Source organism: Lepidochelys olivacea, assembly GCF_965140295.1.
Source record: "Lepidochelys olivacea isolate rLepOli2 genome assembly, chromosome: 1".
Taxonomy (NCBI): domain Eukaryota; kingdom Metazoa; phylum Chordata; order Testudines; family Cheloniidae; genus Lepidochelys; species Lepidochelys olivacea.
The window spans coordinates 280289879-280314597 of record NC_140411.1 but is presented as its reverse complement, the minus strand read 5'-3'; the positions used below and the strand labels follow the sequence as shown (position 1 = coordinate 280314597).

Genomic DNA, 24719 nt, shown 5'->3' with positions numbered 1-24719 from the left:
CAAGTCGCTTTGCAGAATATGCACTGTAAGGTGCACCACATCTACCCTTGTTTAAAGATGTGTTTAGTCTACCAAGCCCACAGTCACAGCTCACACACATCCTGTTTGGACAGTTCCCCTAAGAATCTTGATATCATCTTCGGGTGGTATACTAGGTGACAGGCATGTTTGAAACTTGTTCTTATCTCATGAACTATCCAACAGTCCAGCCCCCTGGTTTTGACCTTCCACATTATCTCTGGGTAAAACTCAATCACTTCAGATGTAGAGTAATCAGATGTGCTGCTAATGACTGTAAGTGGGGTCCTTGTGACTTCCCCTTTGCTTCTGTGGCCAGTTAAAAGATGTAAGTCACATTTGTAGCCTGCATCCATTAACAAGGACTGCTTGGACTTCATCATAGACTTGCATAATGCTCTTCTCTCAGCTGTTGAATGGTTAAGACACTTAGACTAACACAGTTGACTTGATTGTCTACATAAATGCAATCACAATATGTACACATATATGTAACGCACTCTAAATTCTCATTTATACCAGATGGAGATTTGAGTTTGTAATGTGCATTTGTTTGAGTGCTGTAGTGCAGCAATATGGTGACATTTGCAACTATGAAACGCTTGCTCTGGGCTTGTGGCTTCTTGTCCAATGTTTATGCTAGTGGCATTTTCAGTATGAAAGCTGTATCCTGACTTGGCTATAAACCCTGTGTGATACAGAAAGTTCTTCTTCTAAATGTGATCTTTCTAGTGAAAAGGCCCTGGCAATAGCCTGTAGAGCTTTGCCTAAAAGTCCCTCTGTTTTTACTTAATCTCTTTATCATTTAAAATAAACAGGTATGGTGACCTTCTCTCACTGCAGCAATCAGGAGCAATAAAATTTTTATTAGAAGATCGCTTGCCACCCGGTTTCCTTATTTACAGCACTGTAGAAAATGATTGCTGCTTTTTATCCCTAGCCATGCCGGGCAATCTGTCACATCTGGTTACTGTTGTTTACTATTCCCCTGGCATGTTTTGAGATCTGGAAAGTCAGTGCTTAGGAAAAAGCTGCTATTGTAGCACACCAAAATACAAAGGGCCAGATTCTTGCCCCCCTCTCCAGCTTTTTTTTGTGCTGCTGTAGGGGCATGAAGGGGCCAGAAAGCCAGTATGAGCAGCCAGCTGGGGATTTTTGCAAGGTGAGGGGAATCCTGGGTAGCAAAGAGCCAGCATAATGGAATTCTACGTTACCACTGTGACAATCTATGTCCAGACACCCCAGGGGGAAAACAGAAGGTTTGAACCTCCAAAATGAGCAGTTGGAACCAACTGGTTACATACTGTATAGTTGTACTAGAAAAGTGAATTGAGTGGGGTCTTTTTTGAAAGCTCGTCATGTTCTGGACTTGGTCACTATGAGCTATGTATACAGGCTGTGGTTATGAATCTAGGTGTTTAAGTACAGAGAAAACTGTGCTCCTGATCGGTACTGCAGTTTTATCATCGCCTCACAATGGGGCGGAGGAGCAGCCAAGATGGGAGAGAACCCAAGCCAGTTCTTTACCCAAAACCAGTTTCAAGTGGCGATGAATTGTCCAGCCTAGGAAACGACAATAGTAGACCATTAATGTTAATGGAAAGACATTGAGACAATTGGGTATTTCCCCACTTTGTATAGCAGTAGTGACTGAAGGGGAAAAAAACCTGCCAACCCTTTTAAAATGGAAGGGGTTTGAAGCAAGCGTAGTCAACTATTTTTTTTTGTCAAAGTCCAAATTTCTTGGTCAAGGTATAGTCAAGGTCCAGACTCCAGAGAAAATAATACCAATAACGATAATACTAAGTAAATAAAAAGATTTTTTGGGTCCAAAAGCATCTGACTGTCCAGATTTTGCCCATGGTCCGTCTATTGACCACCCCTGATCTGAAGTGAAATCCATCTTGAATTTGAAGGATAGCCTCAAAGGCAGGAGGCTGTCTGTCAACGCTGGATTCCCCACTATGGCTAGGGACATGCTGGGAAACTTTTCAAAGAGAAAAGGTAACTTATTCTAGAAAAGAGATTTTATCGAATGTGGAAGTGCAAAGCCTGAAGGTGTCTTTGTATATTTTCTGTGGAACTTGTCTATGTTTGCTTTTCCTTACTATTTTATCTTTAAATCTGTGGTTTTTCTGTTAAATACACCTTTTACCCCTAGTGGGTCTCTGTTGTGCAAACGGTGTGACATGTGAGTGCAACAGTGAACTGATAACTGGGGGGCTAGTTTCATGCCTTTGGGGTGACAAACCAGAGGGGAACAGTCCTAGTGTCTGGTACTTCAGAATTTGGGGAGGACAGTTTGGGGAGACTTGGGACTTGAAGGCTGTTGGTATCACCCTGCAAGGAGTAACTAGGTTGATGGAGGTCAGGGTATGGCCTTGTGCTTGTGGGCAGGCTGCTGGTGTCATATCTGAGCCATAGCAGGACAGCATTAAAACACCCCAAAGTGACTGGGTAGGCAGTCGCAGAACCTCTTACTGCTCTGGGTGAACCCCAAAATATCACAACCACCTTCTGTGCCTCTGCACTGACAATGTAATTTGGAGAAAGGGAATGTGGCTGGAGTGCTGAACCAGTCCATCATGGGCGGCATGTGAACCCCCAGTTTGGGGAGGCTAGTCCCCTGCCCCACCCCTTCTGCCCAAGGCCCCACTCCTTCGGTCTGAGGTCCTGCCCCCACTCCACCCCCTGCTCTTGCCCTCTGGGGCCAGAGGAGCCCCAAGCACCCAACGTGGCTGGGGTTGTAGTGGGGAGCATTAGCAGAGGTTTGAGGTGGCTTAGCCTCCCCCAGCCTCCATTACGTGCCACCCATGCAGCCCGTTAGGACTCTGAAGCTGTTCTACACTGTTCCAGGACCAGGGTTGGTGCAGAATTGACTCTCTGTCTCCAGTGTAGAAACCGCTCTTCTGCGGCTCTTCTTTTAACACACATCCCTCCCCCAACTTTTCCTAGCTGTAGCTAGCACTTATTGGGCACAGTTGGAGATTGAGCTCAGAAGCTTTTGAGTTTACTCTGAAACAAGACTCCAGCTTGTGATATTAATGGTATAGCAAATGAATAATCTCATTGTATATCGACAAAGGTATTTCAAAAGTGTTTTTGAAATACAGTTGTTGATGTGTTGATTGCTATTGTTATGTGTTCAAGTTGTGAGCTGTTAAGGAATTATGAAATATTTTTATCCTATGACATTTTATATTAATCTCTCCATAGGGGAAGCCTGTGGGAACGCCAGATGCTGGTGCTTACTTCCGTGTGCTAGCAGAGCATGGAGTGGCTGCCTTTTTTACTGCACCAACTGCAATTAGAGCAATCCGTCAGCAGGACCCTGAGGCAGATTTGGGAAAACAGTACTGTTTGACAAGGTGAACTAAGGATAAATTGGAAATCGTTTGTTATAGAAATAAACTTGATAGACTGAGGAGAGTATAATGTCTAGAGCTTTGAACACTTAAGCAGTAGAACATAAATATATAAAATACGAACTGTATTTTATTTATATATGTGTAAATGTATATAGAGCATGTGTGAAAGTGTGTGTGTGTTTATATAATAATCTACATATATTACACAAAATCTACATTAAAATAATATTAAGGTTGCAAAGTTAGGCACTCAAAAAAATAAGGAATGCCTCAAAGTTGCCTGTGCAACCTCCTGGTCTTTATTTATGTCATCACATTCTGTTTTTTCCAGAAGACCCTGGCATCATTTAGTGCACAGCATGGACAGTGCTCACTTAATGAGCAGCTATTCAGTGTGTTGTTTTGTCCTTGTGTTCATTGTGTTGTCCTAGGCCTTATTTACTCCACACTATTCAAAGCCTGCTCTAAAGACAGAATTATTAATTTCCCCATGGGCTTTTCTGTGGTGCTCATTAGTATAGTGTTTGTGATTCATGCAGATGCTAAGTATCTTCACATGATCTCTGTGCAGTGAGGAGGTGATACTTTTCCCATTTTGCAGTTGGGGAGCTAAGATACAGAGAGATTAAAGTCAAAAGTTTACCCTAATTTTGGGTGCGCAATCTGAGCAACCTGAAACCTGATTTTTCAGCATTCTTAGCATTATATGGAGCTCTCATGTTCAAAGTACAGCTCGCACTGAATTCAGTTGCAGCTGTGAGTGCGCAGTACTTCTTCAAATTGAAGTCTCAAGTTGGGCACCCAGAAATTAAGGAAAACACAGTTATGACCACCTGTGAAAACTTTGTTTTACATAACTTGCCTAACACCATATAGGAACTCTGTGGCAGAGGGAGGGATAGAATCTAGTTCTCCAGAAAAACATTAACCATGCCTTAACCATGAGACTTTCCTTTCTCTTCCTCCAATCCTCTTCCTCATTCACTTATAGGTAAGGTTAAGACTTTGTCGTGGTTATTTTTAGCAAAAGTCATGGACAGGTCACGGGCAATAAAAAAAAAAATTCACAAGCCGTGACCTGCCTGTGACTTTTGCTGCTGCGGCTCCCTGGTTTCTCACACCACCGTGGTGGCTGGGAGCTGTGGGGCCCGTTCCCCCTCAGCAGCTGGAAGCTGCAGGGCCCGCCCCCACACTCATAGCGGTTGGGAGCTGCAGGGTGACCATATTTCCCAAAGAGAAAATAGGACACTCCCAGCCTCTCACTTGAGGCATCCCTCTTCCCCTCCCATGTCCCCCCCCCCCATTATCCGCACAAGGCTGTCGCCCATCACTGGAACCCCGAGGAGGGCCCCCTCAGGAGTCTGTCACCTGTTTCTGTAACCTTGCAGGGGGCCCCCTGTTGCCTGTCGCTCCTGTCCCTGGAACCCTGCCAGGGCCCCACTGGCTGCCAGCTCCAGAGTCCCACAGCCCCGGGGCCGAAGCAGAAAATATCACAGATTCCATGACTTCCAAGACCTCTGTGACATAAACGTAGCCTTACTTATAGGTAACCTTCCAACTTCTGCAACCAATGAAGCAGGGGTCCTACTGACAAGTTTCCTTTACTACACAGCCTTGATTGATCCCTAGAGAGCACAGTCCATCTTGTGCACTTAATGAAGCAGGGCTCCTATGAAAAAATTCGCAAAAAGAAAAGGAGTACTTGTGGCACCTTAGAGACTAACCAATTTATTTGAGCATAAGCTTTCGTGAGCTACAGCTCACTTCATCGGATGCATACTGTGGAAACTGCAGAAGACATTATATACACAGAGACCATTAAACAGTACCTCCTCCCACCCCACTCTCCTGCTGGTAATAGCTTATCTAAAGGTGGGCCATTTCCAACACAAATCCAGGTTTTCTCACCCTCCGCCCCCCCCACCCCCCCAACTCACTCTCCTGCTGGTAATAGCCCATCCAAAGTGACCACTCTCTTTACAATGTGTATGATAATCAAGGTGGGCCATTTCCAGCACAAATCCAGGTTTTCTCACCCCCCGTCCCTCACACACAGACTCACTCTTCTGCTGGCAATAGCTCATCCAAACTGACCACTCTCCTTACAATGTGTATGATAATCAAGGTGGGCCATTTCCAGCATAAATCCAAGTTTAACCAGAACGTCTGGGGGGGAGGAGAGGTGTAAGAAAAAACAAGGGGAAATAGACTACCTTGCATAATGACTTAGCCACTCCCAGTCTCTATTTAAGCCTAAATTAATAGTATCCAATTTGCAAATGAATTCCAATTCAGCAGTTTCTCGCTGGAGTCTGGATTTGAAGTCTTTTTGTTTTAAGATAGCGACCTTCATGTCTGTAATTGCGTGACCAGAGAGATTAAAGTGTTCTCCGACTGGTTTATGAATGTTATAATTCTTGACATCTGATTTGTGTCCATTTATTCTTTTATGTAGAGACTGTCCAGTTTGACCAATGTACATGGCAGAGGGGCATTGCTGGCACATGATGACATATATCACATTGGTGGATGTGCAGGTGAACGAGCCTCTGATAGTGTGGCTGATGTTATTAGGCCCTGTGATGGTGTCCCCTGAATAGATATGTGGGCACAGTTGGCAACGGGCTTTGTTGCAAGGATAGGTTCCTGGGTTAGTGGTTCTGTTGTGTGGTATGTGGTTGTTGGTGAGTATTTGCTTCAGGTTGGGGGGCTGTCTGTAGGCAAGGACTGGCCTGTCTCCCAGGATTTGAGAGAGTGTTGGGTCATCCTTCAGGATAGGTTGTAGATCCTTAATAATGCGTTGGAGGGGTTTTAGTTGGGGGCTGAAGGTGACGGCTAGTGGCGTTCTGTTATTTTCTTAGTTAGGCCTGTCCTGTAGTAGGTGACTTCTGGGAACTCTTCTGGCTCTATCAATCTGTTTCTTCACTTCCGCAGGTGGGTATTGTAGTGGTAAGAATGCTTGATAGAGATCTTGTAGGTGTTTGCTCCAACCCCTCAGACAGAGACAAATGCGGTTGTATCGCAGAGCTTGGCTGTAGACGATGGATCGTGTGGTGTGGTCAGGGTGAAAGCTGGAGGCATGTAGGTAGGAATAGCGGTCAGTAGGTTTCCGGTATAGGGTGGTGTTTATGTGACCATTGTTTATTAGCACTGTAGTGTCCAGGAAGTGGATCTCTTGTGTGGACTGGACCAGGCTGAGGTTGATGGTGGGATGGAAATTGTTGAAATCATGGTGGAATTCCTCAAGGGCTTCTTTTCCATGGGTCCAGATGATGAAGATGTCATCAATATAGCGCAAGTAGAGTAGGGGCGAACATCAGCCACACTATCAGAGGCTCGTTCACCTGCACATCCACCAATGTGATATATGCCATCATGTGCCAGCAATGCCCCTCTGTCATGTAGATTGGTCAAACTGGACAGTCTCTACGTAAAAGAATAAATGGACACAAATCAGATGTCAAGAATTATAACATTCATAAACCAGTCGGAGAACACTTCAATCTCTCTGGTCACGCAATTACAGACATGAAGGTCGCTATCTTAAAACAAAAAAACTTCAAATCCAGACTCCAGCGAGAAACTGCTGAATTGGAATTCATTTGCAAATTGGATACTATTAATTTAGGCTTAAATAGAGACTGGGAGTGGCTAAGTCATTATGTAAGGTAGCCTATTTCCCCTTGTTTTTTCCTATTCCCTCCCCCCCCCCCCGATGTTCTGGTTTAACTTGGATTTATGCTGGAAATGGCCCACCTTGATTATCATACACATTGTAAGGAGAGTGGTCAGTTTGGATGAGCTATTGCCAGCAGGAGAGTGAGTTTGTGTGTGTATGGGGGTGAGAGAACCTGGATTTGTGCTGGAAATGGCCCACCTTGATTATCATACACATTGTAGAGAGAGTGGTCACTTTGGATGAACTATTACCAGCAGGAGAGTGGGGTGGGAGGAGGTATTGTTTCATGGTCTCTGTGTATATAATGTCTTCTGCAGTTTCCACAGTATGCATCCGATGAAGTGAGCTGTAGCTCACGAAAGCTTATGCTCAAATAAATTGGTTAGTCTCTAAGGTGCCACAAGTACTCCTTTTCTTTTTGCGAATACAGACTAACACGGCTGTTACTCTGAAACCTATGAAAAAATTGTATGTGATCATGTAATTAAAGATTGTATCATAATGCATATGCACAAGAGGGCAAATTAAGGTTATTTATGCAACTTTAATTCTGGTATTTCCTAACCGTCCCAGTCATGTCTCCTCACCCTTGGCTCCTTGTCCCAGTTCCATTCTCCTTGCTTTTCAACTCTCTATTCCTCAGACTTCTGATCCCAGTCCTAATCTTCCACTCTGTGCTCATGTTTGAATACCAATCTACTCCAGTCCCAGAATTCCATTCCCTCATCCAATTTCAGTCTCCTCGCTCAGCCAGTCCTAGTGCCCTCCTTCCAGCTACTCATCCTAACTCTCTCTCTCCTTCCTCCCTCAACTGACTCCCAGTCTCCCTCACAAGACTCCTCCCATTTCTCTGTATGCATCCCAGTTCCTTGTCAGCTTTCTCTTCCATCCACTGGTTCCTAGTCCCAGTCTCTTTACCCACTACTTGCAATCTCCCTGTCGTCCAGCTCCTCATGTGATCTGTGTCCCCAGTCCCAGTGTCCTTGCCCAGCAAGTTCCAGCCTCACTGCTCAGCCAGTCCCAGCCTACCTGCCTCTGTCTCCACGCTACCCAGTCCCATTCCACCCCCTTCCAATTCTCTTGGTCTCTCTAGTCTTTGTCCTGATCTGCTCCATTCCTTCCCCCTGGCCCAGCTTTTGTCCCTTCAGCATTTGAATTAGGGGGCTTCCTCCTCCAGCCTGCCTGGGTGCCAGCAGGTGGATCATTGAGAGCGCATGAGAGACAGGCTCTCTGCTCTCAGTTCCAGTGCTTGCTGTCCTGGAGCAGCTAGAAGCAACAATTACAGGGAAAATCTGGTTTTGCCCCGTCACCTTCGACTGAAGCATGTTCTGTTGCTCTGTGGGGATGGTGCATGCACAGTGCATTCACACATGGGAGATGTGAGGGGATGGAGTATGCTCAGTTGCTCTGTGGGGATGGCATGCAGAGTCTGGTGAGCATTAAGAACTGTGAGAGGGATGAGCATGCTCAGTGAAGATGGATTCTGGAGATTTTAGCTGGTAAAATCGGAGTCTCTACTGAGTATGTGCAAATAGTGATTTTTTTCAAAGACTTAGAACTTGGCCAAATTTGACTGGATTTTCACTGGGATGGCAAAAGACACATCCCAGTTACAAAGGCCACACCCTGCCAAATTTCAAGTCCCTGCTAGAAAGCATAGGGGGAACTAGAGTTTTCCAAAGAAAAAGTTGCCGGAATTTTGTAATGTGCAGAAACAATGTATTTTTCTCTAGCCTTGTTCTTGGAAAGGGCTGAACAGTTTTGTTTGAAACTTAAAAATCAGTCTGAGGCAGACAGCTGGTGTAAAAAATCACAACCGAATTAGTTACAGTTTGATAAATTATAAGCAAGTGAAAACAATGTCTTTTAATGAGAAGTGTTGGGCAATCTTAATAGGCAGTGCAACCTGCCCCGCCTATAACATATGTATAATTTATTTTTAGCAAAGAGATATTTAAGTCTTTTTGATTAAAGTGCAGTTAAACAGTAAAATATAACTGTAAAATTGGAATCTGGATGTTGCCAATCTGTGATTATCTCTGTGACTTCTGCATCAGATTTGGTCAGCTCACAAATAGAGACAAAGCCTTTAAGTTCCAGTCCTAAAAATTCCCTCTGGAATGTGATAGTCAACCTGTTCTTTCTGGCTCTGACATCAGCAATAATAAAGATTGTGCATCTGGAACCTAGCTAACAGTTTGGCTGATGATATGTGATCAAGAGCAGAATCTCTGAACGTGTATGAGACACCTTTTGGAAGAGCTATACATCTTCTTCTCCTCAGCAAATACGACTCATGCCATCTCACAGATGTCATGATGCCTTCAAGAGATGGTCACCTGGATTTTTTTTTTTTTTTTTTTAAAAATCTGTCTTCATTGGAAGGGGAGAGGGGGAAATCACTTGGAGCTAGTCAAGGCACTGTCTTTCAGTTGTCAAGATAGTGATGATGATGATAAATTGTATAGTCAGTTGCTTAACCAAGCTTTGGTTTGTTATGAAATATACTCAAGAGACCACATAATCAATGTCAGTCAGGTTTATTGCTACAATCCAATAATAATATAATTCAGGAAAAGGGATCTATAGGATACTCATCTCTGGGAAGCCATCTTGCGTAGCGATGTTACATTCACCTCGTGCAGAAGGTGTACTCCCAAAGTTACACATTTCAATTGGTAATATTTTTATGATGATTTTGCAAGTTACACATTTCTTTACATGTCATCAAACCCATCAGTTTGTCCCAGTTCCTTTCCTTGTTGTTCTGTTCCTTTCCTTATCTTTGTTCTGAATACTAGCATTCCTGGTATTGGACTGTGAAGGTACCTTCTAGGTTTGTACCATGGTAGAACAATCATATATATTGTCTTCTTCCTTTGGGATATTCCAGTACTGGCCTGTGAGAATAACTCCCTACCTGTTGCTATGGTAAAATACTCATAAATCCTGATCCTGACACCTTTCCTATCTACTTAATCCAAAACTTACTTCAGCTAATGCAAGATGTTATGGGATATTTGGTATAGAATTATAGAAAAGGAGTAGGCCAATTTAGGATTATAGAAAAGGAGTAATATTTGTACTTAATGCATATTAATGTATATATTATAAAATTATGGTGCAAATAATATATATTATTAATATATATGCTAGCCTGCATATATTGGTCAGCAGTAAGGTTTAGAGGTAATATAAAGATTATTACTTCTCCCTGGTGGTACTCTGGCCTGTAAACTGATGCTTCTGAACAGTATGGTAACTACAGGGCTATTGGACCATAGAATGATCTATTTTAAATATAACTTCAAGGAGCGCACAGTGAAATTTAATTTTATCTGCATAAAGTTCAAGTTGTTGTGGCTTTGTGCAGGGGAAATCTACCCTGACAACTTGAGGTATGAGACATGGAGCTGCAACACAGCCCCTGTGTCAGGCTGTGGGCATGGAATACTAGTAGGGTGACCAGCTAGCAAGTGTGAAAAATTGGGATGAGAGTTGGGGGTAATAGGCATCTATATAAGACAAAGCCCTGAATATCGGGACTGTCCCTAAAAAATTGGGACATCTGGTCACCCTAAATATACACACGTGTAACAGAGGTGTTAGGCGTTATTTACCTTTGATGAGAGACAAAGATGAGGGGTATATAGAAGTATATAAAATGATGCTCTTGTGTTATGAGACAGGAAGAATAGAAGTTACTGATCTGGTGTTTAAAAAATGGCAAATTCAGACTAATAAGGGTAAATACTTTTCCAAACACCATGGAATTAGACTGTGTAACTCACTGCTACAGGAAGTCATTGAGGCCACGAATTTACCAAGATTCAAATATAATGGACAACTGATCTGATCCAGCATGCCAGTTCCTATGCCCTACTAGATCTGTGCAATTGTAGATCACATAGCTCTGTTCCCATTAGAATCCTTTGCCTCAATTTATGAGGGTTCTTGTGAAGTCTCCTGCAGTGAGCTGGGGATGTAATGGCTGATGTGTTCAACTGTTTCCGTATGGCCCTTCCCGATACGCCCCTAGAGAGGTATGTTTTCTTTTGTACTGGCACTGTACTTACATGAGTATCTGTCTTCCAAGATTGGATCCTACATGCACTGATCCAAAGCTTTATGTAGCTTAATTCTTCTTCAGTGCATTTTGGATTGAAATCCTAAAAGCTTAATTACATTGATTTATAATGTCAGAAATCCAGGTTTCAGAGACAATAGTTTAGGACATGTTCACGTAACACAGAGGTCACAAGATTTCATGAACATCAAGTTCAAGGAGCAGGACTGCAGTGATAAATGCATTGACAGATTGTAACCATTAAGTTTTCAGTGCGATTCAAAATATTAAATTGTTCATACCAGGACTTTTTTCATATCTATACATATATAGTGTTCTGTGTCACTTACACACCTCTCTTTTGATTTACTCTTCAGGAGGAGAAAATAATTAATTCCATATTTCTTTTGCTTGTTAGTCTATTTAGCTGTGACACTTAGCACTTTTCCCAGACATGAAGAAGAGCTCTGTGTAGCTTTAAAGCTTGTCTCTCTCACCAACAAAAGTTGGTACAGTAAAAGATACCTCACTCACCTTGTCCCTCTAACTTTAGGCAAGTCTTTTTAAAGTTTTCTCTGTGCATTTATGTCCTGATCTGTAAAATGGGGATAATTATGTGACACTTAAGAGCTTGTCCTCACTGCATTGTTAGCTCAAGCTATAACTTGAGTTTTGCCCCTAACCTGACTCCCGTGCACACACACACAAGTCTCTAGCTCAAGCTATCTGGCCCATTCAGGGAAGGATGCAAGGGGTTGGGTGGGAATGCTTGAGGCTCCGGTTATGCAGCAGTTAGAGTTATAACAAATCATCAGCTGCTAATTGAATCGCTCTGTGCTGCTAATCAAATCAGTCTGTTTTAGTTTGAGTGTGGTCGATCTAATTCAGTGGTTTTAAACTTTTTTTTTCATTTGTTGTCCCCTAAAAAATTTCAAATGGAGGTGTGGACCTCTTTGGTCTGCAGACCCCCAGGGATCCACAGATCACAGGTTGAAAACTACTGTTCTGTGGTAATGACAGCCTTTCATGGACCACTTAGACATAATCTGTGGACCCCCAGGGGTCCGTGGACCACATGTTGAAAACCACTACTCTAATTCAAGGTGGGCTAGCTCAGGTGAACAAGCCCTTAGTTTTTTTTTAATGTTTTCACAGTTTCACAGTTTAATATTTTTTTTAATGTTTTCACTGTGAGATTTGTTTTAATTCATTATAAACCCCCCAAGGTGCATGGATGAAGTTAGACAGAATAAATGTAGGCTGGATTTAGGTGATAAATTTAGGTGCCCATGTTTAGGTTTCAGAGATGATGTGACTCTGCACCTCTCCTTAGCTCTTGGGTACCAAAATATAGAGTTAGGTGCCTAACTATAGGTTTCCAAGTTTGAAACATTTGGTCTGTTTCTACTCTAACCCATTCATGCTGTCTTGTATTGCTTGCCTCTTCTGAACAAACTTAGAAACTTCCTTATCTGTCCTCTGTTTGCCTGCTTCGACTTGCCAAAGGTTGCTTTTTTCGTGGCAGCAAAATGATATACGGAATATACACTGGACTTGACTCTTATCCTTGTGGCAGTTGTAGTCATCGTTCTCCATCTTGAACTGCTATGTGAAGTACTCTCTCAAGTCATTGTTAATTCAGAGGATGGACTCTGATCCTAATTTACTGACCCCTAATTGATAATCAGTGATCTCTTTAAAACTGCACAAGCTGTTTTTGTTTTGTTTTCTCCCATCCTATTAACTTTTGACTACTACTAGAAAATTGCCTAGCATATAGAGCTGTGCTGTGAATGGAGCCAAAGAGTCAGGTCCATGGAGAGGAAATCACAGTTACAGCCAATAGTATTAATACAATTAAGATTAATTGTTTTAGTTAATACAGCTTTGGTTATTCTTTGGAATCTTGCCTCCTGAGATGTTTCCTTTTGCAAACAATTAGAGTGCACCACTGACCTGGAATAAAAAAATATTGAAGAATAGCATCTCATTTGGTGAGCTCAGTTTAATTTGTGAAGGAATTAAGTTTTTATTCTAAATCTATTTGGATGGAACATTGCTATAAGCTTCCTCACAGCAGGATCCTGCTAATGCTGCAGAGAAAGGAATACTATTATGAATCATCTCAACCTCCTTTCTCTCTTGGGTTGTTATCATTGACAATAATGGAAGGGTTGCCATACACAAGACATTTTGTCCTGTGTGTTACAATGAAACTCACTGAACGATGACTAATAAAGAATTATAATGCCAAACAAACTTAGTGCTCATTAATTTATATAATTATTTCTCAATTTTTTGTAAGGGAATGTCTATGAAAATAGTACACTGTTTGACACAAAACCATATTCTTCAAACGTGAAGCATAATGTTCATGTGACTTCATTATTTGATTATAATACTCTACATCAGAGGATCATGCATGATGAACATCACACACTCTCTTGCTCACTCCCTCAAAAAAAAACAATCAGCCAAAATTTTTTCAGGAGAAATGGAGAACCCTGAATACACGTTCACCAAATTAGTAAAAGATAAACAAACTTTCAAATATTTTATGTATTTGTGATGTTTATGGGCCCAGTCCTGCACACATGTATGTGTGTAATTTTATTCACACAAATATCCTATTGAGGTCAATGTGGCTACTCATGTAAGTACAGTTATGTATCTCTCATTGGACCCAAGTTCAAAGTTTTCTGTTGCTCCTCAAAAAGGGTTGCTTATTATTTAGTATTTTTTCCTGGATATGGATGAAATGGATAGTGGTGGATTATTCTTCTTTCAATTACCATGCTTTTATATTGAGATCTTTTTCTTATTGACTCCGTCCTCCTAAGTGTCTGTGGGCAGGTACTGGGTATAAAAACAGGCATATGAAAAGTGGTGTGTAAATTATTCGGAAATGAGAAATGTATGTGATATAACAGTGGGACTACTCATGTGAGTAAAGTTACTGTGTAAGAGTTTGCATAAGACCTGTAATCTGCTAGTATGTTCTGAGTTCTAGATCCTAAATAATATTTTTGTGTTGTAGGGGCCTACTTAAAAAGCACTTCAGTTCACCTTCAAGACCTTACCATACCAAAGGGGGAGTGAAATGCATTTGTAGTGCTTCATGACAACTTGTGACAAAGCATATGATAAAAGATGATGTTAAAAGATTTTGTGGGTTTAATACGTGGTTATATAGCACTATTTAATTTAATAATAATAATAATAATAATTAATAATACAAATGCAAATTGCACCTATTGCTGCTGCCAAAAGATGCCTCTGTTTCTGCTGCAGTTTGCTAGAGAACATCCCTCCAGATGAATAGAATTCTAACACATGCTATGATGCCAAGTATATACAGCATCAATTGAGTGTTTAATGTGCATGCAGCATATTGTTCAGCAAAGAGGTGGCTATAATAAGTGTGCTACCTTTATTGTACTATTTGGAAATCTAAATGATTTGTAAACTCTTAGAGTATGAAATCTTCAACAGGGTTTCAAATGCTATATATATCGTCTCTGTTGTTGTTTGCCTCTGAAATTTACAGGTTGCTTTTCGGGCAATCTCTCTCTTTCTCTCTCTCTCTCCCCTATGTCTCTCAGAATTTACAAATTTTGAAAGTATTATTTTTATTTCATATATGACTTAGAATATTTGCTTTAAGATTATTCATGTACGTTGGTTGTACTTCTGGGAAAGGGGTTAGCTTCAGTAGTTGCTAGAAATCCCATTTTCAAATGACGGTTCAGTTAAGGTTAGAAAACTATTGAAAATCAACCTTAAAATGGAACACTGTTTACAGCTTTAACTAGAGAGAGACTACTGGTCTTGCCATAAAACATCTTAATTTCTGTGTAATTTGTTTTATTGTCTGATACTTTTTTCTGCTCCTTTTCGGTATCTTCCCATCATTTCTTGACTCCTTTTCCTGTTTACACAGGGTCAGAGGTGCCCACGTTTCTTTGCCATTCCTTGCAGTCCATGGTACAGGTTTGTAAGCTTGGCGGTCCAGGCCTTTTCTCTTCAGGCTTCTCTTGACAGGGTCTTTCCATCATATCCTGTCTTCCTTTCTTGCTGTTCACTTCCTCCCATTTTTTCTTTGCTTGTCGTCATTCTCCCATTCTTATCATATGTCCAGCTCACCTCAAACGAGCCAGCCTGTCTGTCACTGAGTGTCCCAAGTTAATCTTCCTCCTGCTTTCTTCCCTGTACACTCTGTCTACCCTCTGCATGCTAGCTATTCACCTCAGTATATTATTGTCTACTACGTATATCTCCTTTTCTTCCATCTCTGTAAGACCCACCATTTCCAAACCATACAGCAGGTGGGACAAACACGCAGCATACACTTTGGTTTCAGTTAGTTACTTAGTTGCCCATCCCACAGTACTTCTGTCACCGTTTTCACAGCCGCCCATGCACATTAGTTTCTTGTTTTCACTTCTCCAGTTCTCTCTCCGAAGGCACTAAATGTACTTCCCAAGTACACAAATTCTTTCTTCTGATTGTTTTTCTCCTGGAATGTCAACCACTCTGTCAACCACTCAGTGAACTGCTCTGCTTCCACCTTCCCTACTTGCATAACTTCAGTGTTCTTTGTGTTTGCCTTCAAATACAGATGCCCACTCTCTAATACCATATTCACCAATTCCTCTTTGGCCTGGGCTACACAGGGGTGGGGGGGGTGGGGCTTTTGAACTAAGATACGCAACTTCAGCTATGCTATTTGCATAGCTGAAGTCGAAGTATCTCAGTTCGACTTACCTGGCCATCCTCATAGCGGCGAGTCGACCGTGGCGGTTCCCCCGTCGACTCCGCTTACTCCTCCTGCTGAGGTGAGAATCAGGCGTCGATTCAGGAATCGATTTATCATGTTTAGATGAGACGCGATAAATCGATCTCCGATAGAGCGATCACTACCTGCCGATGTGGCGGGTAGTGAATTAATGCCCTTAGCTATCAGCCAAAAGGGACAGCGCACGTTAGTTTTCTCTGTGGCTCTGCAGTCTTGCTGCTTCTACTAATGAACTTCATAACTGGAAGAGAAGTGGACTCAGCACACTGCTTTGTCTCCCACATCACCTCAGAACTCTCTGAAATTCCATGTATAGTTACCACCTTAGCTCATGATCCTTGGTACAGCTCCTTTGTCATCTCCGCTTCTTGAAGTCCCTTTCCTATCCGTCTCAATATTCCAAACACCAGCTCCCAAGGAACCAAGACATATATGCTTTTCTCAGGATTAGTCAGTACTGCATAGCAATTAAATCCTCCATTTATCATTCTTTCAGATTTCAGTCTCATGGCAGATATTGTGTTTATAGTACTCCTTCCCTTCCTAACACCATGTTGCTCCGTTTCTATAGTTTCCTATATCTTGCATCTCAGACTTTGCTTCCAGAATTCTCTCAAGGGCTTTGAGAAGCTGACTTAACAGGATGATGCCCCAGTAGGTGTTTGGATAATTTGTATCATCCTTATCCTTTCAGAGAGGCACAATCAATCCCATTCTTCAGTCATCTGGTATCCTACCTTGGTCTAATAAATCACATACCTGTGAAACCATGTTAGTCCAGTATCTCCAGTGACCTTGATCATATCAACAATTTTTATGTTCACCAATTGCTTTACCAATCTTTCTCTTATTCAGTGCTGCTTCTGCCTCCTCTGTAGAGATAAGTATCTTTTGAGACTTCCCCATAATTGTTGGTGCTTAAGTGATAAGCAAAAGCTGCAAATGGAACAGCCTATGAAAATATGTTTTCCATACCTCTACCATCTCCGTAGAGTTGCTCACCACACAATTCCTATTCTTCTCACATAAAGAATTCTTCATATCTCATGCTTCATTGTTTCTCTATTTGGCCAGCCGCAAAACCAATTTCCTGCCACCATCTTCCTTCAGCTTTCAGTATCATTCCTCTTCTGCCTCCATTCTTACCTCAACTGCCTTTTTAGCCTCAATTTTTGCTTGCATTTTTTATTCTCATGATCACTAGCTGCTTCCTCAAACTCTGAATTATTCATTCTTTCTTTTTAACTTCTCTTTTACATCAGACTTCCACCACCAGCTTGTTCTCTCTGAAAGCACCCCATCTTACCACTCGTTCTGCCACATGTTACCTCTGCTGCTTTGATGAAACATTCTTTAAAATTCCTTCATTCTCCCTCCACTGACTTCATTGTTCGTGGCAAAGTATGAAAGCCTTCCTTCCCCCCTGCCCCCATAAAAGTGGAGGAAAAGTGAACTTTCTCTCCCCTCCTCCCCATATCTCTATTTATATAACCACCAATGCAATTGCTTCCTCAGCATCATCTTTTTTTCCTGGTTTCTCAGGCTGCAATTCTTTTAGCTGTTAATACTTTGTTGTTCTGCCACATAATCTCTCAGTATAACCTTTTTTGTCTTGCACCATTTTCATATGTTCTCTTCTTATCAAAATATAGTCTACCCGGGGCATGCTTTTTCCACTGTAGCATGTCATCAGGTGGGATTCTCTTTTTTGAACCATGTATTCGCCACTGAGAACCCATTAAACAAACAGTGCTCAACCCATTTCTTTCCTTCTGCCTTTCTTTTACCAAAGCTAGGTTTACCCACCACTCGTCTGCTGGGCACCCTTCACCTGCATGGCAGTTTTAGTCACCACTAACAAGGAGTTACTCTCAACCATGACCACTAACTCTGCCAGATCATTTCTAAAGCACTCCGTCTCTTGCATAGTTCTACCTTGTTTAGTAGCATATGCTGACCTAACACACACAGGCCTACTCTCTATCTTCAACATTCTACCATCCATCGGTCTCCTCTTCTTTCTACCCTTATGAAAACCTCAGCAATGTCTGGGCTCACAATGAGAGCTCCTTTCTGGTAGATTGTATTCGTTTTGTAGGTATTGACACTGTACACACTATACTGTACCTGTTTTTAAATGTAATACATTTTTATATTTGTTTACTCTTCTTGAATTGTTGAGCTAGTCTTGGTGTCCCAAGGCCATCACATTTTAAAAAGGAGGCTATTTTAAAATATTGTATTAAGAAGTATACATTAATATCCATAGGTATGCAATTTCCATTCAGTAGGCTGGAACAGAGACACACTTTCCATCCTTCAACATCTTGGACATAGAACACACGTTTCTAAAGTTTATAGAGAAATATATTCCTTTTCTGTTTTACCTTTCCTTATCAAGCATTAACATCTAAAATTTTTACCATTTTATTTAGGTTCCGAACATTATTTGTAGCTGGTGAACGCTGTGATGTGGAGACATTAGAATGGTCCAAAAAAGTCTTCAAGGTCCCAGTGTTGGATCACTGGTGGCAAACTGGTGAGCACTTTGCAATATTGTTTGAAATTCTCCCTCTCACCAAGCTTTACAGACTTGATTCCTGTTTTCTGCAAAGCAATCACTACAGGTGGATTCTTCCATCCATGTGACTTCCTATTTATGTTTGCCTGGGGACGGAAAGCAGTATGTGTTTAGCAAACTGTGTGTTTAAAATAATGTGGGAAACACAATATAGTGTTTTCTGATACCTGCATTTAAAAGATTTAACATCATTATTATCATCACTATATTTCCATCTGTAACGATATATATGTACATGTGTTATCACCTCACACAAATCTTGATCTATTAGAGAAGCTTTTAGATTTATTTTATACACTCTTCAGTGTATTTTATGTATGAAAAAATATGGCACACAATAGGCTCCTCAGTTTTTGGTTATGTTCCATTTGGACTTGATCCAGCACCCATTAAATGACTACCATTGACTTCAGTGGGAGCTGGATCGAGCCCTTAGATCACACTGGGAGAATCAAAAGCACCAGTGTGTGTGTAACTGTGTGTCACAAATTCTGGTGACAGACAGCTTGCTTCTGGCAGTTAGACTGAACAGCTCTTTACCATAACTCTGAATGATGTGGGTGTCTCAGTTTTTTTATCTCTCTCTCTCTCTCTCTCTCTATATATATATATACTGTGTGTGTGTGTGTGTGTGTGTGTATATAATGTGTATGTATGTAAAATTGTGACGGGTCAGGCCAGATGGGTACAGGAAAGTGATAGAAGGCAGATATATTAGCTCCAGGTTAAGTAACAGGGAAGGTTCCAGAACAATCCGGAACTTTCTGGAAACAATTAAGGCAGACAGGCTGATTAGAACACCTGCAGCCAATCAAGAAGCTGCTAGAATCAATTAAGAGAGGCAGGCTAATCAGGGTACCTGGGTTTAAAAAGGAGCTAACTTCAATTTGTGGTGTGCGTGTGAGGATCTGGGAGCAAGAGGCACTAGGTGCTGAGAGTGAGAAGGCGTACTGCTGGGAGAACTGAGGAGTGCAAGCATTATCAGACACCAGGAGGAAGGTCCTATGGTGAGGATAAAGAAGGCGTTGGGAGGAGGCCATGGGGAAGTAGCCCGGGGAGTTGTTGCTGTTGCACAGCTGTTCCAGGAGGCACTCTAGACAGCTGCATTCCACAGGGCCCTGGGCTAGAACCCAGAGTAGAGGGTGGACCCAGCCCCGGTTCCCCCCAAACCTCCCAACTCCTGATCAGACACAGGAGGAGTTGACCTGGACTGTGGATTCACTAAAAGGGCCAAACAGGGCTGCTGTGAATCTCTGAGGCGAGCAAATCTGGCAATAAGCGCAAGACCCACCAAGGTAGAGGAGGAACTTATATCAGAATGGGCTTCATGTGTTACATAAACTAATCACATTGGAGAAGCCTTATGCTTGGGGTTTTTTTTTTTGGATCTCTTTGTGCCAAGAATATTCCTTTCAGTTTCTGTGCATCATTGTTTGATTATAGAATTTCATAGATCTTTGTATGAGGCAGAATGTCTTTTGCCTGCTCTATGATGGGTGGCATATGGAATGGACATGAGGCAGAAAAATGTGGTTTAAGGATACAATTGCCTGGAATAGAGGAGCTTCCATAGTTCTGATCTGATCTGATTTACCATATGCACTAAAATCAGTCTAGTAGGCTTAAAGTGCGGCTTATCTTTATAGACATTTCAGCACTTGTGTGAGATATTCGTAAGATAGTGGTGTTGCCTGTTACTTAATCCTTGTGTCTATTAGTTGATAAAAATAAAAGTGTTACAACATGGAGAGAGAACTTGTTTTTTCCTCCTGTGCAACTTTAGTAATACTGAAGGATAGATTCATAAATAATATAATCCATTTTCACTTCTGATAGGTTTGAATATAACTTGCGCTGTTCGGTGCAGCTCGTGCACCCAGGCTTAACGAAAAGGCTCCCTGATGTCTGAGAACAAACATATGTCAATCCTAGGAAGAGACTGTGTTTCATATGTTTTTTTTTTTTTTTTTAATGTAGAGAAATCTTGTGATGATCCTATGTTGTCTGTTTTCACTTTGAGGAACATTTTATTAAGTGGATTTCCATTGTTGTGAAAGATTATTGATTCATATACTAAATAAGTCTTCAGTGCATTAAATTGTACCTACCCTGTAGAGATCCATTCAATTACATCTGAAAATTTTGAGCTTTGGAGCAAGACAGTTCATGCTAGATAAAGCTGGATGACTGCTGTAATTTAAGCAGGTGTTAAGACAGTTCTTTTGGTCCTGTGAATCAAAGTACATTTTATAAAAGTATTACAGAGGTACAGAATTTAATAGTTATGAATTACTGACAATCTGGCATAGAGTGAGAGGAAATCTCTCAGAGGCATGTCCCCAGCCAATTAGGGCGTCACAAGTCGATACCAAAGCCTTGCTCTCTACCTGCAAACCAACATGCAGATCAGAGCAGAGTCACAGAGTCACAGATTCAAAGGCCAGAAGGAACCATTGTGATCATCTAGTCTGATTTCCTGTATGACACAGGCCAGGGAACTTCCCCAAAATAATTCCGAGTGCATACCTTTTAGAAAAATACGTCCAATCTTGATTTTAAAATGCAGTGATGGAGAATCTACTATAACCCTTAGTAAATTCATCCAATGATTAATTACTAACTATTAAAAATGTACGGCTTTTATTTCCAGTCTGAATTTGTCTAGTTTTAGCTTCCAGCCGTTGGATTGCAATTGTACCTTTCTAATGAAGAGCCCATTATCAAATATTTGTCCCCCATGTAGGTACTTATAGACTATAATCAAGTTACCTCTCAACCTTCTCTTTGTTAACTAAATAGATTGAGGTCTTTGAGTCTGTTACTATAAGCTGTGTGTTTCTAATCCTTTAATCGTTGTTGTGGCTCTTTTCTGAACCCTCTCCAATTTATTAACATCCTTCTTGAATTGTGGGCACCAAACTGGACACTGTATTCCAGCATCAGTCACACCAGTGCAAAATAGAGAGGTAAAATTACTTCTCTACTCCTACTCAATATTCCCCTGTTTACATGTGCCAGGGTCACATTAGTTCTTTTGACCACATTATCACTCTAGGAGCTCATATTCAACTAATTATCCACCAAGATTCTCACATTTTTTTCCAGTGTCACTACTTCCCAGGATAGAATACCCAATCCTGTAAGTATGGTGTGCTCACAGCTGTCACATTCTGCACTAACTTTAGTTTCCCAGATGATTTAAGGTGAAGTTCCATGTACAGCACATTGCTGTAGTATAATGTAGTTAAAGTGACAACGTGATACCATAATAGCAAGGCCGCATCTGAAAGAACTAGTTATGCCTTCCGGGCCAGATGCAGATGAAAAAATGTTGTCCTGACTACCACCGCTGTGTGATCATCTAACAGCACTTGGGGTTACATCAGTACCCATAGACTGCAAACTTGAGTAATAAATGATAGAGAAACACACTCTCAATTGTATGGCCAGCTATAATTCTTGCCAGTGATGACCATCTGAAAGCTCTTTAGAAGATAGGAATGAAGCCTGTGAACCCTAATGGAAGGAAATAGGGCAAGTCAACAGTGCTTCATGGCCAATGATATTTACGAGAGCCGATAGATCTGACATATGTATCAGAGGGGTAGCCGTGTTAGTCTGTATCCACAAAAACAACAAGGAATCTGGTGGCACCTTAAAGACAAACAGATTTATTTGAGCATGAGCTTTCGTGGGTCGAAGTGTTTTTTGACCCAAGAAAGCTTATGCCCAGTTAAATCTGTTAGTCTTCAGTATCAATATGGACACTTGATCTTTATCAGCAGAATATCTAGCAAGGCACCCAGAATACTCCACAGTCTGTACCCAGATGGACAGGGGTCAGGAAGATTTTTGTATGTCAAAATGTTCTGAGAATTGTTTTGCAATAGTAACCTTAACCAAAAATGGAAAATTGCAATCTTGGGAAAAATCTGGCTATTATCATCAGCATCAAGTGATGGCCTCACAACAACTTCCTTTACAGAAATCAGCAACCTGTCCTACCTAGGTCATTGGCAGTCTCCAACAGCTGGGGATGCTGTTCTTCCCGGCTTGCCTTGCTCAGAAAAGAAGCACTTGGTTGCAAAGCGTGGATTGTAGCACAAAATATTCCTAACGTCTCTAGAGTAGTAGCTGTGTTAGTCTGTATCCGCAAAAAGACTCTAGTATCTCAGGGAGCATCATTGTCCTAAACTTAGCCAGAAAAGTCTTAATGGCTCTGCATCTGCTGAAGTGGATATTTCAGGCCAATCAATTTTCTCTTCAAAGTAACATGCAATTTCCTCGCAATGGGAGGTACTCACTTCAGTTGGAATAACCAAAGCTGTCCATTACTTGAAACAACTCTGCTGATCAGGAGTAAGCCAATGCTAAAAAATAAACGCCTGTTTGCCTCATGCACAGCCACTGCAAAAAGGCTCTAAAATTGTTGGAGTGCTATTGGTCAGATCAAGCCTACTTCTGTCATTTGGTACTCTAGACATCTTTTCCTCTCACTTTATTTGTGTCTGCTCACCTGTAAACCATGATGACCTATTAGAATGGAGCCAGGGAAGATGATATCTAGGGGTAGGGTCATTTAATCAATAATACATTTTTTGTTTTAATTTCTTTTATAGAAAGTCTTATGACAAAATATATACATGTTTTATAAACACAAACATTAAATATATAGTTTGCATATCTTAGAAGACATGATTGTATGTGTTTGGAGTAGGGGAGGTTTGAGAGACCTGCCTATGGATGGGAGTAGTGCATCTGAACATTGTGTTCATCTGTGTATAGAGAAGGGATAATTTTGTTTTGGTTTTATTAGTGCAGGTGCTTGGTTTTTGCATATTTATAGAAAAATAATACTTTGCATTTAAATAGCACTTTTCATCTTCAAAATGGTTGTTCAAACGTGAGCTAATTAATTCTCATAACACGCCTGTGAGGTAGGTAAAGTGTTATCCCACTTTCACAGATGTGGAAATTGAGGAAGAGAGATGACTTGTCCCAAGCCACACAGCAAGTCATTACAGATTCATGGTTAGAACTCTAAGTTCCTGTGCTCAAAGAAAAAAGTTTCCTGTCATGCTTACATATGGTTTTGCTCTGTTTGTGTGAGTGAGTGATGGGTAATAGAAAAATATGTTTAGGGCCAGCCATTGTGTGCGCGCATTGGTGTTTTAAGGGAATATAATTTGCCTCTGCCAGGTTTTTCTAGTTAAGCATTCCAAATAAATATCATGTGAGGTACTTTGACAAAAGTATCCTAAATCTTTTAAAATTCAGGGATTATACTTGGTGTGTCCAGTTTTCCAAGGAGGTCCCCATTTTCTTTAGTATGGATACATGAGGAAATATTGAGAATGGATTACTCCCATTAGAACTGGAACTTGGACTTTAGTAGAGAAATACTATTGTCACCCCATCACCTCTTCATTGCTGTAATTGAAGAGGTGATGGTTGTGAAAGTTTGCATTAGAGAGCTTCCTCTGCGTTTAGCTGTTCAATGCTTGTAGAACAAAGATATGAAGTGAAATTGTCCAATAATTTTTTCTGTCTTCAAAAAAAGGTTAACAAATAAGATTTCCTTCACTTTCTATTAAGTGTAAGAAGTAAGGCTCATTTGCCTTGTAGATACAAGACCAGGAGATATCTGACTGAGGAGATATATGAGCCCCTATCTTTGAAAAGTCATGGAAGAGGGGAGACATTCCAGAAGACTGGAAAAGGGCATATATAGTGCCCATCTATAAAAAGGGAAATAAGGACAATCCGGGGAATTACAGACCAGTCGGCTTAACTTCTGTACCCGGAAAGACAATGGAGCAAATAATTAAGCAATCAGTTTGCAAACACCTCAAAGATAATAAGGTGATAAATAAGTCAGCATGGCTTTGTCAAGAACAAGTCATGTCAAACCAACCTGATAGCTTTCTCTGACAGTGTAACAAGTCTTGTGGATGGGGGAAAGCGGTAGATGTGGTATATCTTGACTTTAGTAAGGCTTTTAATACTGTCTTGCATGACCTTCTCATAAACGAAATAGGGAAATACAACCTAGATGGAGCTACTATAAGGTGGGTGCATAACTGGTTGGAAAATCGTTCCCAGAGAGTAGTTATCAGTGGTTCACCGTCATGCTGGAAGGGCATAATGAATGGGGTCTTGCAGGGATCGGTTCTGGGTCCAGTTCTGTTCAATATCTTCATCAATAATTTAGA

General features: G+C 41.2%; 1 protein-coding gene across 3 annotated transcripts in view; it reads left to right on the top strand.

The window, feature by feature from the left end:
• Positions 1–24719, top strand: part of ACSS3 (acyl-CoA synthetase short chain family member 3) — a 130603-nt gene that overhangs the window by 49620 nt on the left and 56264 nt on the right. For all 3 annotated transcript variants that reach the window (XM_084617372.1, XM_084617371.1, XM_084617373.1), the window contains exons 8-9: positions 3235–3386; positions 18362–18465. In XM_084617372.1, the coding sequence (XP_084473498.1) occupies positions 3235–3386; positions 18362–18465 (256 nt within the window). The remainder of the gene's footprint in view (positions 1–3234; positions 3387–18361; positions 18466–24719) is intronic.